Source organism: Colossoma macropomum, unplaced genomic scaffold (genome assembly GCF_904425465.1).
Source record: "Colossoma macropomum unplaced genomic scaffold, Colossoma_macropomum, whole genome shotgun sequence".
Classification (NCBI taxonomy): domain Eukaryota; kingdom Metazoa; phylum Chordata; class Actinopteri; order Characiformes; family Serrasalmidae; genus Colossoma; species Colossoma macropomum.
Window position 1 is genome coordinate 12,215,958 of NW_023494799.1, and position 19,679 is coordinate 12,235,636.

Below are 19,679 nucleotides of genomic sequence, written 5' to 3' on the forward strand. Positions count from 1 at the left end.
CTATTGCCAGTGTTTGTCCATGGAGACTGCAAAGCTGTGTGCTTGATTTTATACATCTGTTAGCAATGGCTGGGGTCCAAACAAATGAACTTTATAAATAGAAGGCTGTCCACATACTTTTGACCATATAGTGTATATACAGAACATCAGATGGAAGCATTGCCACTTAAAATTGTACCTGGTCTTTGGTGACTCTTTTTGCCAGACACAATTTTAAGGATTTCAATTTGCTGGTCTTGCAGAGTTTTTACCGGCCAGATACTGGCATTTACTGGGTAACAGAAACTCTGGTTATAACAGAAAAACCTTTGACTATGAAAAGAACTGATGGATAAGAAGAAAAATAAAAAGAACTAACAGATATTTAATCATTAAAAACTACAATATTACAATATTACAATATTAAATATTAGGACACCCCTCCTAATTATTGAGTATTGAACTGTTTCAGCCACACCCATTGCTAACAGATGGATAAAATTAAGCACATAACCATGCAGTCTCGACAGACAAACACAGGCAGTAGAAATGTGTCGTGCTGATGAGCTCAGTGATTGTAACCTGGCACTGTCATAGGATGCCACCTGTGCCACAAATCAGTTTGTGAAAGTTCTGTCCTGCTAGATCTGCCCCTGTCAACTGTAAGTGGTATTATTGTGAAATGGAAGCACATTGGACCAACAACAGCTCAGCCACGAAACGGCAGACCATGCAAACTCACAGAGTGGGGCCGGCGAGCGCTGAAGCACATTGCCTATCCTATAGTTTTAAAATTATATTGGTCTTAATATGTTCATATTGGCCCAGCAATTTGAAGGACTGTAGTTCTCAAATCGCAAGAACTATAGTTCTATTATACCCTACATTATCAACAATGTTGCCTTACGTTTTAAGCAGTGAAATATAAACCAATAACACAGAGTCTGTAAAATGTCTGCAGATGAATTAGACCAATCAGGAGCAACCAACATAACCACAACTAACAGTCTCTCACACTATGTTCAGCATTCAAGCCTTGAGCCAAAAAAGTGGATGTGCTGGTCTTCTTTGCCAAAATAACAGGCCTGGACCTGAAAGTATGCATAATATTGCAAATCGAAATCTGATATTTTCTGATATTTATGTTCAGCCCTACAAGATAGTTAATCATTTTATCAATGTGATTATTATTATAAACACAAACCAAACACATAGCAACCACATGAAAGTCAGACACTGGAGTAAACACAGGATGAGTAACAGTAATCAGCAGAAGTAAATCTCTCCAAACCCTACAGTGCTTTTCTACAGTCTGATCTGTCACACCTCCACAGAAATCCATACATTCAAACATGCAGATCTTCATGCCTGAAGCAAACGAGGCATTACAAAAGCACAGACATGCAAAGCTGAGCCACACGAAATCAGCAGCTTTAAAAGGAGGATTGCACCACCATTTACATCAGTACAGCCAACGTCAGAGCAAAGTAACGTTCAGAGCGACTGGAGATGATGTAATTCTTTGGTAAGCGTTTTGTTTCAAACACAGATCTACTCAAATCAAGACATGTTCCAGAATAACACCAAATCACAGAGACAACAAACTCAGAAATTATTATATTTCTATTGATTTTGGTAGAACGTTGGACATCATTGATATAATACAAATGTAATTATGTAATTAATTGCATTTACATTCTGTATGGGCAGGTTTGAGTCTGCACTTCTAAAAGTTTTCTATTTATTTTAATGTCAAAAAGAAACAAAAAGAAAATGTTTTTTCTTTCTACAAAACAAAACCATATGCACAAGCATGACTTACCTCCTCTAGTTATGAACACAAAAATGGTATCAACTGAACAGTTAGAACCTGCTCTTTTGACTAGGGCTGACGAATGAATCATTCTTACATTGAAATCGCAAATTTAAGAGAGTGCAATTTCCAAACCACAAGAGCTACAATTTTAATCAGATCTTATATTATTTAACATTGTCTTAACCTTTGAGTGGGGAAATTTAAACTAATAATGTAGAGCTGAACTGGCAGTTTGGCACACTACATTTAGTGCTCAAGCCTCAATTCTGAAAAAGGGATGTCCTGGACAGCTTGAAATATTTGTCTAAATTTGATGGGCACCGAGGTCTGCGAGGCCCACGCACATGAGAAAACAGGACAAAAACAGTAAATCAATTCAGGAAAGTACTTTTTAGTGCAGTCAGAATGTGTGATTTATTTGACCAAAAGCATTTTATATGTTAAACGTGCAGATTTTTTTAGTATTTTATTACTATAGTATAGTATTTAATTACTATAGTATTAATTTTATTATTGCACGGTGGTGCAGTGGGTAGCGCTGTTGCCTCACAGCAAGAATGGCCTGGGTTCGAATCCCAGCTGGGCGACCAGGATCATTTCTGTGTGGAGTTTGCATGTTCTCCCTGTGTCTGTGTGGGTTTCCTCCGGGTACTCCGGTTTCCTCCCACGGTCCAAAGACATGCAGTCAGGCCAACTGGAAATGCTGAATTGCCCCTAGGTGTGAATGTGTGTGTGTGATTGTATATGTATGTCTGTCTGTCTGCCCTGCGATGGACTGGCGACCTGTCCAGGGTGTATCCTGCTTTACGCCCAATGACGGCTGGGATAGGCTCCAGCGACCCAGAAGTATAAGCGGTTTAGATGATGTATGTATGTATATATATTTTTGCATAAACTTTACCTAAAACCTCATCAGATTTTCACATAAGTCATAATAGTAGATAAAGAGAACCAAATTAAACAACTAAGATAAAAATATTAGACTTGGTCATTTAATTATTGAGGAAAATGATCCAATATTACCTTCATTGACAGAACATTGTTGATAGCACAATGAACTCTGAATTATACCAGCAAATTCTAAAGGAAAATGTTAGGACATCTGTCCATGAGCTGGAGCTCAACAGAACGTGGGTCATGCAGGAAGATAATGACCCTAAGCACACAAGTTGTTCTGCCAAAGGATGGTTAAAGAAGAATAAAGTTAATATGTTTAGAAATAGCCAAGTCAAAGTCCTGACCTTAACCCTACAGACCTGATGCAAGCAGTTCATGGGAGGAAACCCACCAACATAACAGAGCTGAAGCTGTTTTGTACGAAGGAATGGGCTAAAAGCCGATGTGCAGGACTAATCAACAGTTATGGGAAACATTTATTTGCTGTTATTGCTGCACAAAGGGGTCACACCAGATACTGAAAGCAAAGGTTCACATACTTTTACCACTCACAGATACGTAATAATGGATCATTTTTCTCAATAAATATGTGACCAAGTCTAACATTTTTGCCTCATTTGTTTAATTTGGTTCTCTTTCATTACTATTAGGACTTGTGTAAATATCTGATGAAGTTTTAGGTCAAATTTATGCAGAAATATAGAAAATTCGAAAGGGTTCACGAACTTTCAAGTACCACTGTATGTCCAGAGTGAGGCAGTGAAAGTTTCATTTTGTGGGTCCCTCGCTGTTAGAATGAAGTCTGCAGTGGAGATCTCTTTCACTGTCGATTCTGCCTTTCAAAAAACACACAAAGTTCCAGGGATGACTGATTCCCTTCAAGTTTTTGGAGGACTGGCGATGATTTATTAATGCCGGGTCCGCCTCTCCGTGTGCCTTCCAGCGGGTTTCCAGTTCAGCTAAATAGCACAGTGAGATGAACTCTCATAGCCCTCACAAATCTGGGAAATCAAATCTCGGCCACACTCACAGGAAGAAACACCCCTGTTGCTGATATAGGAGAGCCCTGGGGTTGCGAGTGAGGGGGTTTGCTAGTGAGTGGAAGGGACATGTGACATGGGACTATGGGACACTAATGGATTGGTTTAGGAGACAGCAAGGAAATTGGGGTAGGGGCAGCCTCTCGCAATATACATCAGAAGGCCCTTAAATTCAATTAAGGTCACATGGCCTGGCGAGGACATGATAGAGAAGGCAGAAAAAGGAGGATATATCCTAAGTGTGTTCGGCACAACAGCATTCCCCGAGACACGGCATAACAGCATTAGCTTAAATGTCAACGTCTTGGATCAAGATTAAGTGCAGATTGTGCTGGAAATGGAAAATGTACCATAACGCTGGCAATCTGCAGTCTGACTCATCTGAAACTACGGTGCCTGGCTCAAATAGGTTTACATACATCTGTTCACAGCTTTCTCTTCGGCACGCTCGTTTGAAGGGAACGGGGGACGCGTAACAGGCGTCGAATGAAGAGGCAGGATTTCCTTCATATGTTAATCGTGGCTGCGGTCTGCAAAAGCCTCCAAATATTTCCCCATCAGGCTTTTCAATCGACAGGGCTTGTGGGCTGGGTGAGGAGCTCTAATTCCTCATCAGCACACCGAGCCGCATGCCAGAACCATTTCACGCCGACGGAAGGTTCAAATTAAAGAAAAAGACCATGTGGGTGTTGATTTAACGCAAGAGAACCTGCAGATGATACCCTCCAACCGTAAAACGTCTTAGTTCATGAGGGGAAAAAAAACCCCTCCTTCTCAGCAATGGGTACGGTTTGCTTGGGGAGCATGTGGTTCTCACTCACTCTGATATATTAGTTGGGGGGCAGACACTCAAAACTGTGGACAGTGAGAAAGTCTGTTTGACTCGGCTGCCAGTTTGAGAACTTGTTCTGTGCTGTAAAATGCCCGAGCTTGAATTCCATTTCATGGGTCACTCCATAGGTCAGCTGTATGTGGAACATAAGACACTGAAGACCAAGGCAGATCAGAGTACTGCAGGGATACAGTCAAAATAGTCCGCTTTCATGAAATGTCAAGAGCTGCCTGCACCAACAGGTTTTGATTTTTTGGGCATACATTTTTGTACTGAATTATTGTGAAATTGCGCCTGGTCAGGAGCAGGCATGAAATCAAACTGTGGACTGTTTCTAGGTCTTTCTATCAACTATGCTGTTATGTTAAAATGCCGGTGTGCTGCCTTTATAATTCAATTAAGTTGCAAATTTACAGTTAATGAAATTACTTTGGTGTTGCTCATAAGCATAACTGTGGTCAGGGCCTCTATTTTTTGTCTTTAAGAAAGTGCTTGTTAAAATACTGTAGTAACACAAACATTAGTGAAACAGCACTTTGCATTCTTTAGTACGCGTCATTGAAAGGGAGAAAACCGGACGCCCACACCAGAAAATCAGACCTCACGTACACAAATGTAGAGTGTATTCTACGTATGCTCAAAGCACCGTTTTAAGATATGATTGCGGCATGTGTCCGTCCCCTGGGCCCTGATGATGGCCATGAGAGCTGGCAGGAATCTTGGGAAAGTAGGCTTAATAGGGGATATTAAACTGAACAACACTTGTTTGGACTAAGAAATGCTTTACCCTTCAAGGTGACAGACTGTAATATATAGCTTAAAATGAGAGAATAATGCAATAATTAAACAAATGTTCATGCAAATTACTTATTCCTCAGTGAGCATATAGCAACTAGCATTAATGCAATTTATTAAGTAACGAGGTGACCTTATTAATATTTGAAATTCTGTTTCAGTTGCTTTCGCTGCAGGCTTTTTACATGTAATTCAACACTGCAAAATGCCTATTCATGAAAACAACTGGAAAAATAAGAACATCAGCCACTACATGCTGGAGGTGACTAGGGATTGTACGAATCCCCTGGGCATGCATTTGTATGCCAGAGCTTTTTCTGGCATTCAGCAGTTTGGATTTTGCTGGATGGTTATTTTCACAATATTAAGAAGAAAAAGCAGCAGAAGATAAATTTAAATGCACTGAAAGTGTTTAATAAGAAGGAACAGTTTATAACCCCACCAAGCCCATCAATATGTCGAGCATGTAGCTCCCAAACCGCCTTGCATTGTGCTCCCACAAACTGTGAATAAAGACTCCATATTTGAAGAATCAAGTTGTGTGTCCCAATTTCTGTTTGTCTTCCAGTTGACAAGGGAATTGAATAATGCATTCGCATCAGGGGGAATCTTAAGTAGAACAAGCAGAATGCTCAGTCTGACTGTGTCCATGTGAGAGAGAGGAGAGAGGAGAGAGGAGAGAGGAGAGAGAGAGAGAGAGAGAGAGAGACAGGGCTTTTCTAAGAGTTTTGGCTAGTCAAGCTAACATGTTGCTATTTCACTTCACCACTCACCAGCAAATAAACATAATCTCCAGCTAAACAGCTGAGGATGTCATAAATAATAAAGGCAGACGGACGCAGGGAGCTGAAGACTAGGGCAGCGCTTTGCCTAACTTAGGAGGCCGTAAACTTCACTCTAATCAAGCGAGGAGTAAATAGAATGCAAATTTTTGGGGTGTATCCTTCATCCGTCTCCACGGACATAAGAGCCCCAGCCCGGAGCGCCGCTCTCTTCTTTCAACCAGCACTCCGGAGCAATAACTGCTGGAAATTGCTTCAATTACGAGCTAAGGATTTTCAATACAGCCACAATGTGATTTATTACGCTTCGCTTTCAGTCAAAGCTGCACGGTCGCATCGGTGTGGCAAGCGAGAACCGAAGCACACCTGAGTTAGACAAACAAACGAACATTTTCAGCTGCTTAAATCGCAGTTTGCACGATCAGGGCGCGAGTAGCCAGAGTGTATTTATTCCTTGTTGTGGACGATCAGTGCCGCCTAATTATCTCTCACTCAATTACAGCTATCGATTCCCCCTGCAAGCTGGCTCCTACCACTGGAATTACACTAATGGCCCGGGCCACTCCAAGCCCAACGTACACTCATAAATCGCACAAACGCTGCCAGGCAGGGTCACGCAAATGCACCGGAACGGAATGACAGCGGGAGCCGTCGGGGAGGGAGGTGGGCTCGATGTTGGCACTGCCAACACAATGCAGATAGAGCCTCTTGGCACCACAAACTACTGTAGGGGGACGAGGACGGGGGGTAAATATAAAACCCGCGTTAGCGAACTCTGCCTACAAAAGAAACTCCCGTCATCTTGCACAGCACCCAAGATATCTAAGCACCACAGTGCTCTAATCCAGCCGAACTGATTAGTGTAGCATCTTTCAGAACAGATTTCCATTCTTATTATGCAGCACTGTTAGCCCACATTTCATATCAACACAGCATTTATTTAGAGGAGAATCCTCACCTACTATGATATGGTTTCTTAACAATAATGAGCCTCACAGTGACCCCTGGATTAGGTACAATCTCCACATTGAGTTGTGGACAGCTAGAGTTAAGCGGCTGGAGGAGGAATGACATAAAACCAGCTTTATCAAGTGGACTGTTATTTGACACAGTGTCCGGCTCAAATCTGAAACAGGCCTCCTTTCCTTAAATATGACTGTGGACTCTGTGGCTGAGCTTGTCCAGTTAACATGGTTACTGAAATTCAGGCATCGCAAACCAGGCACAGTAATTATAAGTAGTCAGACAATTATGGGCACATTAGATTGCTTCAAATGACTATCAGGTATGTAGATTCTTTTCAAAACATATATTCATTAAAAACACCTCTGTATAAACTAGATTAGTTTTATTTGGGAAGGTACTGTATTTTAAGGGATTACCTACAAAATCCATCCCAACAATCCAGTACAAACCTGCAACGTCTGTATTTTATTATTTTTTTTTTTAAGTCTGACAGTAGTCCCAGAGTACACGAGCTTCTGTAATTGCCTTAATCCAGAGCTTCCTCAGTAGTAACAGTCCTGTTTAAATTGGCCTCATGATTATATAATAAAACACGGGTATAAGCAGGTCAACCTCCGTGTTGTTATTGTCATTGAGCAGCATGCATGTCACGTAATGCTGACGTACATCTGGGCTATGACATTTCAATCCAGGTTATCTGTTGTAAATTGGGGAGATTACACAGTTACTTTATCCTGTACGAATCAGCCAATCACAATGCTTACAAATGACATTATAGAAAAGGGGTCGTAAGCTACCGAGTAAAGTATTACAGCAGACCAGACCAAGCACTTGCAAAAAATTCTGTAGCAAAGCTGATTTACATACACAAAAAGAAACAGTCGTATTTCAGTGAAATTAACATAAGGCAGTGAGGCTTCTGTAACAGTCTTTCCAATAGTTCATCCAATCAAACGCACTTACGTAAACAACTTAGTCAATGTAATTCACCAGAACAGAGACTACAGAGCTACACATCAGATCACAAAGTTTCAGAACCTACCCTGGTAAACATGGCCCAAAACGAAGCTTAAATAGAGCTTTATTGGGTGGAAAAGTAGTTTTTAGCATGTATCTAAGATTACACTGATACAAACAAGACATTTTGCTTACAAAACAGCATGTGATGTGGCAAGCAATTTTATTCTGCAATAAAACAGGGCACAAACCTGTCTACCTTTTTTTTTTTTTGATTGCCTGCATCGCGCACCTAGGCTCATGTTATCTGCTATCACTTGTGGTATCTGTAGTATGAACATACTGCTGAAACTAGAAATATACATCCAATTCTTTTCGGCTTCTCGAACTGAGGACTCGGCATCAGATACTGCAACTCCAATCTGAGGAGCAGAAAGTAAGAGGACATGAGAGAGGAACTGGTCTGACATCTCCATTAAGTCTTTGGCTATCTCCGAGTCTTCTCCACACTCCAGTTCCAGCCTCGTCGCTGCCTTAAGTCAGTCCGGGTGAAGGGATTAGATGGGTGCTTCCTAATTGAGACAGCAATCAGCTGTGTAATTAACACAGGGGTCAACAACATAGGCAGCGTCTTCTGACATCAGACCGCAGCTTCCTGATTGTCTGAGCGTGAACGCTGCGGTTAATGAATGCCGCCTTCTCACTGAGACGCCATGTTTGCCACCCCATGGCACTGCTGCATGCAATGCTAGCTCGAAAGGATTATCCTTTCGTCACTGGTGTTAACATTCTGAAAAGTTCTTATAAGTATTGAAAAGGGCCTTTAATCCTTACAAGACTGACTTATGCAACTGTTTTCAAATTACACCCTGGCTATGGCAATACAAAGTTCTGAAAAAGAGATTAAATGGGACAAAATATTGACAAATGTTCATGTTTTTCCTACTTAAAGCCATGGTATATTAGACTTACATGCAGTTAGGGCCGAATGATGATTTCCACAATCGATTAATCGAGTCATTATGGCTTTCAGTCATCAGGTAAAGGAAAAAGTGCAGCTATTTGTCTGGCAATAACTAAATATTTCATGTCACACACAATGTATCTTAACAAAATAAAATTACAAGAACCCTCCTTTAAATCATATTTGCAAAAAACAAAACAAACCAAACCAAAAAATCCCAAGGGCATAGTACCCGATCTTCTGCACTGCCCTAATAAAGGCTACTTTGCTCAGTGTACTTGGTTGCTTAGCTGTTTATTTTAATAAATTAAAACAGACCTAGCTGAAATAGCAAAAACACATTATTTTTAACTCTTGATTAGTTTTATCAGTTACTCTCCATGCTTAGTTTTTTGTCAAAATAAAAAAATAAAAGGTAAAGATAAAAGTGAAATAATCCACCTGCGCAGTAAAATAAAGCTCTGCTGATCATTTTAACAGTTTTAACAATAAAAAGTCAAACGCTGGAGTTAATGTAGCCTATATCTGCTAATTCACCCTTTAACCCTGATGGCTGGCACACAGACTGCTAGTCACCATAGCAACACAGACAACTCTCGCCCAGCTAGTAGCTAACAACAAGGCAAAGAGAGAGATTTAAGACGAACATCAATAATTCTAAGACAAATTGTTTGCATTTACGAACACTCCAGCTGGTTTCCTGATACGTTTAATATGCAAAAAACTGTCAAACACCAAAAAGTCGCGAAGCTGAAGTCAGCTTCTCATTTCGCCAGCTTCTTGTTTGAGTTTTCCAGTTCCACCTTAAATGGTGCAGCAGTTACATTACATCCATTTAAGGTGGAACTGTAAAATTCAAGTTTTCCAGTTCCACCTTAAATGGTGCAGCAGTTAAATAACATCCATTTAAGGTGGAACTGTAAAATTCGAACAAGAATCTGGCGAACGAGAAGCGACTTCAGCCTCGTGAAAAGTCTAACTTTGAGAGACATTTTGCAAGAAACTATTCCACTTTTGAAGAAAAGTTTCCTGCTGGAGATGCGAGAAAAGCAGTTACAGATGAGCTGAAGCTTAAAGCAGAGCAAAGTAAGTCTGTGTTTTCATTCATATTGTATTTTTTAGCCTATAGTAGGACATTAGCATATACGGAGACATGTTTACAGTCAAGATGGTCATATGTTACTTCAATAAACTGACATAAAATGTTGTGGTTCCCAAAGTGGTTTGGTTTTTGTTGGACAAAATGGCTCTTCTTAATATTTGGGTTGCCGACCCCTGCTCTAGATGTTTTACACATCTTACAGGATAATGTTTCAGTGAAGTGTTCAATATTTTTTTTTTACTTTGCTGAGTTGTGTATAACCCTGTACTGTACCGGTTATTTGCAGCAGTACATGAAATTTATCATGGACAGTTTCCATTTGTGACAGAGTGGGCAGGCTGGTGGAACCCCACATGCTGCTAAACCTTTAGCAGAATGGTCTGTTACCCAGTGTCTGCAGGTTTGAGTTCCACTGTTTTAAAGAAAAAGTATAACTCTGGCACAGTTAGTCCTTGACATATCATTTTCTCCAGAAACAAAAGTTATAATTTGATAAAATCATATTGCATTGAAATCTCAGTGAAAACTGCATCTGCTTTTTTTCATCCATACAAATCAACTCAGTGTGACAGGATCTCACAACGACTAAACAGGAAACTAAATATTAAAAAAGGAAAGGAAAGAAAAAACAATTAACTATATCAATTGCCTGGACATTATTGATAATTATCGATAAGTCCTCCCACCCTAATTACATTTGTATGAAGGTATCTCACCCACCACCATCCTAAATGGGAACACAAAATTCAGAAAAATAGATAAAATGGGAGAAAATTATTGATAAAATGTTCATATCTGTACTATCTAAAACCATGGTATATTAGACTTGAATGCGATTAGGGCTGGATGATTTCCACAGTCAATTAACTGATTCATTATGGCTTTGATTAATTGGGAAAAGATTCGTTTCGAATAACACAAAGTAAGTCAGCAGCAGTTTGTTAAACAATCAGGCTTCAATGGCTGCTACATTGTTTTTAGCTTTGCACAGTACTTTTGCCCATTTTTATAGGTAACGGTAAGCCATACAGTGGCAGAAACCACGTAAGCAAGTTAGCTTTTTTGCCAAACTAATGCTTTTTAGCATCATCTTTCAACACCATACAAAAAAGACTAAATGAAGCCACATCCACTAAACACCAGACCGCTTTTAAACTGAAGGCAAATTAACAACAATTCCAGCTCTTATTATTAACAAGAATCAAAACACTTAAACTACACAGCCACCAGTTTATCAGCTTGGTTGTTTGGGTCGTGCTTGCTCCACTGCACGCGAGTCCAGCTGGAGGCATTAATGAAGACAGATAAAAGTGGTGGTGGTGGGGGGTTTTGGAGATCAGCATCGTCTGGGGAAGAGGCGTGAAACTGGACTTAATTGCCTTCATGATCAAGTGCCCCACAAAGACCGCCAGTAACCCTACCTCGCCCACTGAACTCAAAAACACGGCGCAGCCTGGATACTTCCTGCACTCCTCTTTCTGTTTAATTACTCTCAGCTTACCATGTCCAGATCATCTGAGGGCAGATCAGCGGAATGTAGTGCAGACAGGGCCAGCAGGGGCTGGATTCTGACAGGTTAAGTCAGGGCCTTAGATGAAAAAGCCCAAGAGACATGTGAATAGAAAAGACACTTTTGTCCAAACGGAAAGCCTTTCTCAACCCGCAAGCAGTTCAAAGTTTTCAGTATTGATGCCGGTAATGCTGTTTGAGATCTTAAAAGAGCAAGATTAAAAAAAAGAATTTAATATGTTACACTATATGGACAAAAGTATTGGGACACCTACAGGAGCTTGTATGACATCCCATTCTAACTCCATGGGCATTAATATGGAGTTGGTCCCCCTTTGCAGCTACAACAGCTTCCACTCTTCTGGGAAGCTTTCTACAAGATTTTGGAGAGTGTCTGTGGGAATTTTTGTCCATTCATCCAGAAGGTAATGTTCTCCTGACATTTGCCAAACACAGACTTGTCCACCAGACTGCCAGATAGTGATGCATACATGCCATATAACCACTGGGAATCTCTATCATAATCAATAAATCTTGCTAAAACCAAAAACAGTACTCAATAATCAAAGTAGCAGTTTACTCGTAGTGCATATGATATGTTTATGGAGACTGTTGACACTGAGCAGAAACAAGCAGGACAAACAGCAGTGTGGGATTTAGAGGAACTCACAAACCTGAAGCAGGTCCTCAACTAAAGCTCATAAAGCTCTTTAAGCTTCTTTAATTACAGCAGGTATCTTATTAAGGCCTCATTTTCAAGTCAGCTACTTAGGAAGAGCCAATGTAAACATATTTGGGAAACAACAAAGCCTTATCTTATTATACATCTCCTCTCTTCCATTCATCACACCTTTATCCGTCACTCCAAATCTGTAGGACAGATAATGAATAATAATTTTCCAAGATTAATTTCTTTTATTTCATGCATCTGAAAAGTCTGAACAGATCCGTTCTCCATTGTGATTCCGTAAAGAGGGCATCACTGACCAGCAATTAAAAATGGAACATACCAAAAAACAATTCATCAGCTTTACCTCAGGGTGGCCTGCTGCTGCTCCATTTGACAAACTGCATGAGAGCTTTCAGCAGCACATTTTCCCTGAAATATTATATTAACCATAAGAGCACTGCATGGTCGGCGCGATATGACGACACTCATGTAAGACCTTTCTCAGTGGACTCAGCCAATCGAAAATAAATGTAAAAAAGCTTTCATCGCCTTGGCTGCGAGCCACTGTGATCTAACTCATCAGTATGTTAGAGCAACGAAGGTAGCTCATTAGGGGGCCAAACACCTAACAGAAGAAAGAGATTTCAACCATCCAGCTGTCAAGGTCTTCACACTTAATCATTCAAAGGCTGACCAGAATACTGCATGAAGACTAGAGCTGGAGTGATAAAGTTGTTTGATATTAAAGCTCCAATGCCAGATGTCAGGCACCAGAGCTCCGCTCCGGTGTACTCCGGCCCGGTTTAACCCCTGCTTGACTTTAAAGATTAGACACTTAAAAATAAAGGGTCCCAAAAGGTTTTGCCATGGACGGACAATTCTAGGGAAAACTTTATTTGGTATAAAACATTTACATTATATTGAGGAACTCCTCACACACAACTCTTATCTCACATGCAAAAGTGGAAGGGCAAGAAATTTCAGCCACCGAAAATGGTTGAAAGTGGTTTTCATCCAATGAAAAAGGTCTGCAATGAACATTAAAATCTAACACTTAACAAATAATATGAACGGTACTGAAAATGAAATCATAGTCCTATGCTGGTCAAAACAGCCATGTTCAAACAGAGTAGAAGGAGATCAACAGTGCAACAGAAACACTGTCCGCATGGCGATTATTGAAACATCACCAACATTATTATGTAAATTTCAAAACATATTCTTTATTCTATTCTATTCAAAGCCCTTTCTTTCAGTTTAGGTCCCAAATTTCAGTTTCGCTCAAGAATTTTCATTTCAGTAAATCGCTAAAAAGTGTTTTTTAAAGAACCAACAGTTACCAACCAACATTTCTGGCACCTTTGTGATTAACAGTGTATGGAAATGAACAGAAGACATCACTCTTTTACAGCACTGCAACAATAAGGGATGAAGTCTTCAGTGTACATCCTGCCCAGAAGGAGAAACACAGAAAACCTTAGAGTTTTACACCACATGCTAGCCAGACAAGGCTGTGAGACTGTGCTGTGGCCCATGAAGGGGCAATCTCGGTCACAGTGGAACACAACCCCACTGAGGCGCTTGGCCACGTCAGAGCACAGGCACAGATCCTCGTCTATTTGTGCCACTTGCACTACACGGTCTCATCAGTCAACCCGCAACGGCAGTCAGTCAGAGCCGCGGTGCGAGAAAGATCAGACGGAAAGCGGCTGAGACGAAGCTGCTCGTGGGCGCCCAGCACGTAGACAGGTCGTCTGGCAGGGAGGAGAGGAGGCTACAAGCATGGGCGAGCACTGATGGATGTTTGTGGTGGAGGTTCAGAGCGTGAATATAGAGATCGGGTCGGTGGAGAAAGGAAGCAGGCCAGAAAGCGAGATGCTGTCAGAGATACAGAGCGGCACTCACCTTTGTGGTTGATGCAGCGGATACACTGCTTGCTCTGGATGTCCCACATCCTGACCGTTTCATCGTGGGAACCTGACAGCAACAGTGTGCCGTCCATGGAGACGGAGAGACACGTCACCATGTTCCTGCAACAATACACGGCAGACAGTTACAGCCTGGTACACTCAAACTGCATTAGCTACTTTTTTGTTTGACATCAGTGTAAGAAGACCACCAGTCATTTATTTATATATAATATTTCCAAACAAAATGGTTCATTAAATACAAGTTATTAATTTAGGAGATATTTCTAGAGAGATTAGGTAAAAGATCATTATTTTGCATAAGGAAAGGGAAAGTCTATAGAAAAAAAGTGGAAAAAAATTTGAGAATCCAAAATTAGAGATCAAAATATTTTTAAAAAAGACAGAGGAAATGGGACTCCGAACTATCGTCCAAGACACGGCAGACCACCAGAACTGTCAGCAACAGTACAACAACAGCACTTAAAGCTTTTATCTTTGAAAGAGTGGAGAAAATCAAGCCCCACTCCTGCTTCAGATCTGAAAAATCCACAGGTGCTTCTGTCCATCTTTCCACTATGAGAGCACAGCTTACTATGATTCTGAAAGGATGTGCAGCTGTTCAGACCCAGAGAAACAGAAATACTAAAAAAAAACTGCATATCAAACAAAGACGCTGCTGGCGTTCTCAGAAAAATGGACTGACCACCCCAGAGTCCAGACCTCTACATCATTGAATATGGTTGCCATTACTTGGATCATGAGCAGAAAAAGCAACCAACTTCTAAGACTGAACTTTGGAGGTGTGGAAAAATATCATTTTCTGCTTTTTTTTCTCTGATGCTGAAAAATTAATAACTGGTAATAAATGGTGGTCTCTGACTTCTGCACAGTACTTGTATGAAATGATTCTAATATGCTAGTCCTGTACTGGGATGTTCTCCCAGACAGGCAGTACTATGTTGATGAAACAATAAAGAAAGAAAAAATCCTGTTCAAATATTAATCTATTGGAACTGTTTTAACTGAAAGGATTGGTTGAATATGTATTTGTCTGTTAATGGTTTATCAGCATCCCTATGTAATAGGTAATTATATTACCTACTATAAATATGTATAAAACTGCAACTGCAATTATTTATTACTCAACACAGAATAGCACATTTTTAATACAAGTGAATCCAAGTTTTTGAGTGATAGTATAAATGCCTAGTATGCGCAAGTACAGCATTTTCTACTGGATCATCTTCACCTGTATTACAGGTCTTATGCTAACACTGCAAACAGCATAATACACATGCTTGGGTTCACATTTCCCTGGATGATCCCTGCTTGGCAAAGTTCAACAGCGTTATCTGGCTCTGTTCACATATGGCTGACTGAATAATTACCATATGTGTGCTCTAACAGTGTGATACTTCAGGAGGAAAACATTTTCCACTCCAAATTACTCATGCGGTATTACTCTGGCTGGACGCTACCACTGTTTACAAATGCCTAGAGTCTGCTTCTGCGCACCCATTGTGCTCTGCCCAAAAATTCATGGCACGGACACATATACTGGCAGCTTCACATACCATGCGGTGGGGTGCGATTAGAATTCTTCACCTCTACAGCAAAGCGTTTCAGCAAAAAAAAAACAAAACAAAAAAAAAAACTTCCATACAGAGGCTTTGCAGCCAAGCTACAGACTCCACACCAAAGCGTCTGAGACAGTAACCCAGCGGCGTTTAAAATGGCAGCTTCACCTCCAGCCTCCAGCCTGAACTTTAAGCTTGCCCTTCCTCTCAGAGACTGACGGGGCTTCCCTCAGCTTTCTGATCTCGGCACAGACACACAGCAGACCAAAGCAGACATCACCTTACCTGTGGCCTTTGAACACCTGATTGCCTTCACTGTCTGACTGGAAAGTCTTATCCCGGCTTAAAGTCTGCCAGTAAAAGGAAGAAAGAAGAAAGAAGAGAGAAAGAGGGAAATATTTAATACAAAACAGGCAAATGTTTGAGGCTCCAAAAACAGACGCTAAACAAATGAGCTCACCACATCATATTGAGATTATGCTGCTAGAGATTGTGATTGCGATATGCCCTACAATTAGGGCTGTCAAACTATTAAAACACTCATGATTTATCACATTAAACAAAGATTTTTTTCCAAAAAGAGCAGTACATCTAGTTATAGCTACAGTCATATGCAACATTTACATTTTACACGTTTTGTTAACACATTCACATCCACTTAAATATCCACTTAAATATGGCTACATTCTTATTTGCAAATTTTAGTGCATATGTACATACATATATACACACACACACACACACAGTTTTTTATATATATATATATATATATATATATATATATACATACATATACATACATACATACACACACACACACATACATACATGCATACACACCCACAGATATATATATAAAATGTGTGTGCGTGTGTGTGTGTGTGTGTGTGTGTTAAATTCAGCAAATAAACAGTAATTGACAGAAGTGTGTTCTCTGTAGAGGATGTGTTAATCACTTGTGTTCACTTAGAAAATAAAAAAACAATATAATTTGAGTAGGGGTGCCCAGACTTTTGCATACAACTGTATATTAGTGAACAAAATGAGTTTCATCAGATGTTGATTGTTGGTTAATTTATCAGTAGTGCTCCTGTGAGTGTCCAGTGTCCAGTAATACTGCTACCTTAAGAGCTAACTGCAATATAACTTCTAACAAAATAAGAAAAATGTCAAAGTGTAAAAAGCAAAGTAAAATAAAAGACTTCAGCTGCTGAGTTCTTGTGAAAGGAAGGAGAAGGCCTTCTGCTTTATTGAGCTTGGATGGCAAGATGGTTCCCGGACAACCACAATGCAAAGAACATGTCAAAAACACCCACTTTTATATCCTGTTTGGGCCGATGAAGAAATCGCCCCTCCTTTTCTATGGAATTCTATACCGTCTTAGTTCCCATTATCTCCAAACCTTACATGTACATGGGAACCGTCACATCTGCACTTGGGAACCCTTATTTCCAATCATACATGAAATATGTTTTTTAAAAATATCCTATCTTAGTTGTACCAAAATGTTCCAGTACCCAAGGACATTAGCTTTTGACTGGTTGCATTGTAAGTTCACCTGTTCCAGGGCTGGTTCTTACCTCAAGGGCAGTTCTTCTTGCTCACACAGCAGATCTTAACAAGCTTCAGGAGGCCCCTTTTACAAACAGGCTTTGAAGCTAAGGCCTATTTTACAGTGTGAAGATTACTATTCTTTGGTTAGTAAACACTACTTGTTAACATAATCAGAAAAAAAGATTATTTATTCAAAACATCCATCAAGAGCCTGCAATGCAACTTTTTGCTTTTTAAAAGTAGTGTTTGAACAAGACAGCTATAGTCGTGGACTCATGGCAACAGCATGTGAGCAGCTGAACTTCAGGCTGGAACAACGGATGGTTCAGTAACATAGTATAACATCACATTAATAATTATTCACATTAATGTGTTAACTTTGACACCACTACCTACAATATACCAATACTACACTGTGTACTGTCAGTGTGTAAACCTGGGACCATCTGTCCATTTATGTTATCGTTTTTTTTCATTTTGCCAGAACTCCAATCCTGTTGTAGTTAAAGCTACACTCTGACAGTTCTGGGGATTTGGAGACCCCTCTGGTTGAAATGTGTAATTGCACGTAATGTGTGGAAGAACATCTTAACATCGGTTGTGCTTCAGACCCATTCCCCAAGTGGACAAATCTGATGATTTCGAGTGTGTTCAAAGAGAATTCAAAGAGAACTCAATCAAAACTTGGTAAAGGATGTGTGTTCTGAGGATGTAAGTGAATTATGTGCTATTGTCATCATATCTTCATCAGTATAACGTTAATGTAGCATTTGAGGGCAAAAATGTGTGCGAGACGTTAATACGTAAGGACATATGACTTGGTCTGAAAACCTGCCAAATCCGACCCGATTATTATTTCAGGCTTTACAGGGTGACTCACGGAAGATACTCACATAGAAACTCATCTCTAATATCTGATGGTCAGGATGCTCAAAGTAGACACTGAGCATTTTTTTCATTTGTTAAATGGCTTATTTTATTTACATTGCAGCCTTTTGTGATATCAGTATTCCAAAAGCCAATACTGAAATATCGATTAGCAAACGATATATTGGTCAGCCCTAATTTAGGTACAGACGCTAACATGTCTATCTTCTCTTAAGTATACATTAGAGGGTTTTCTGGCTCTCACCATCTCCTAAATGCTTTGATCGATTGGCTTAATTTCATCAATTAAGGAATAAGTGGCATCAGGCATGTGGGTGGTCCACTATTTCTAAACTGGGGCACTGCTGACTCAAACCATTACATCACTTTTTTAATGGCTTGCTTGAGGATTCTCAATTAAACATGACAAGTGGAGTTAAGAGAACGGACGGATTACTGGCTGTATGGGGCCAAAACGCATCTATTTCATATTCATATATGCACGCTAATACGCCTTTCAGTATGCAGACGCTGGACTTGCCAGGAAATAAAGAAAATGCATATTTAGAGAAGGGAACTGGAGCAGGAAAGTGTTTTAATTCCAAATTAAAGGATACAGCGTACACTAGAGCCTGACCAATACAGCGGCAGGCCGATAATACTGACGTGCCACAAAAAGCATTGAGGAAAACCCTGCCGATAAAGAGTCAATAATCAGTGGCTTGTCCTATAATACAATAAACCCAGGGCTACTTCATTAAATGTGAATCATTATTATTTTTTTTTTTGCTTAGAATTAGATGATCCTCACATATGATTCTTTAACATATTAATTATCTATGTTGAAATTCAAATTACAAAATGACATCAGCATTTCCTAAACCAAGATTGTGTTATGGTGGCTTTAGTGTTGTGCAAGCTCTTTATCACTGAATATAAATTTAAACCAGCACAAATGAGGCCTGATTTTACCAAAATTGATTGGTGTCATGGAAGTACTGCATTGAAGTCCCCAAAGTTACTGATGTAAAAACCTTAGTATATAATAAGCCTGAACATTTTTGAGGCCTGCTACTGTAGTTAACGCCTCCTGCTAGTAAAAAGACATCCACAGTGATGAGGTCAGCCCACTGAGGCTTTGATGATAGGCAGATGCTCTGAATTCTGAGCAGAAGAGGCTGAGAGGTGAAGGTAAAGCTGTATGAAGTAATAAGCTGATGAAGCTCAAAGCAGTAGTCGTTAATAAAATCAGGTCAACATTATTGACTAATAACAACACATTATTTAAAGTCTCAGGTATTTTACAGCTTTGCATTCAATATGGAAATCCTGAATACTAGACAAGGTTCCATCTTTTTCCAGCAGTGAGTGTGTGTACATGCTGAGGCTGAGGAGAGGAAGCTGCAGGAGCCAAACTGTAATTAATCCACTCTCTACAGGACAGAAAAGGTCTGAAACCCTG

The 19,679-nt window shown here is 40.1% G+C and overlaps 1 protein-coding gene across 1 annotated transcript in view; it reads right to left on the reverse strand.

The window, feature by feature from the left end:
* wdr18 (WD repeat domain 18) overlaps positions 1 to 19,679 on the reverse strand; it is an 84,609-nt gene that overhangs the window by 17,970 nt on the left and 46,960 nt on the right. The window contains exons 6-7 of the mRNA XM_036586877.1: positions 16,082 to 16,146; positions 14,215 to 14,339 (exon numbers count right to left, since the gene is read on the reverse strand). Of these exons, the coding sequence (XP_036442770.1) occupies positions 14,215 to 14,339; positions 16,082 to 16,146 (190 nt within the window). The remainder of the gene's footprint in view (positions 1 to 14,214; positions 14,340 to 16,081; positions 16,147 to 19,679) is intronic.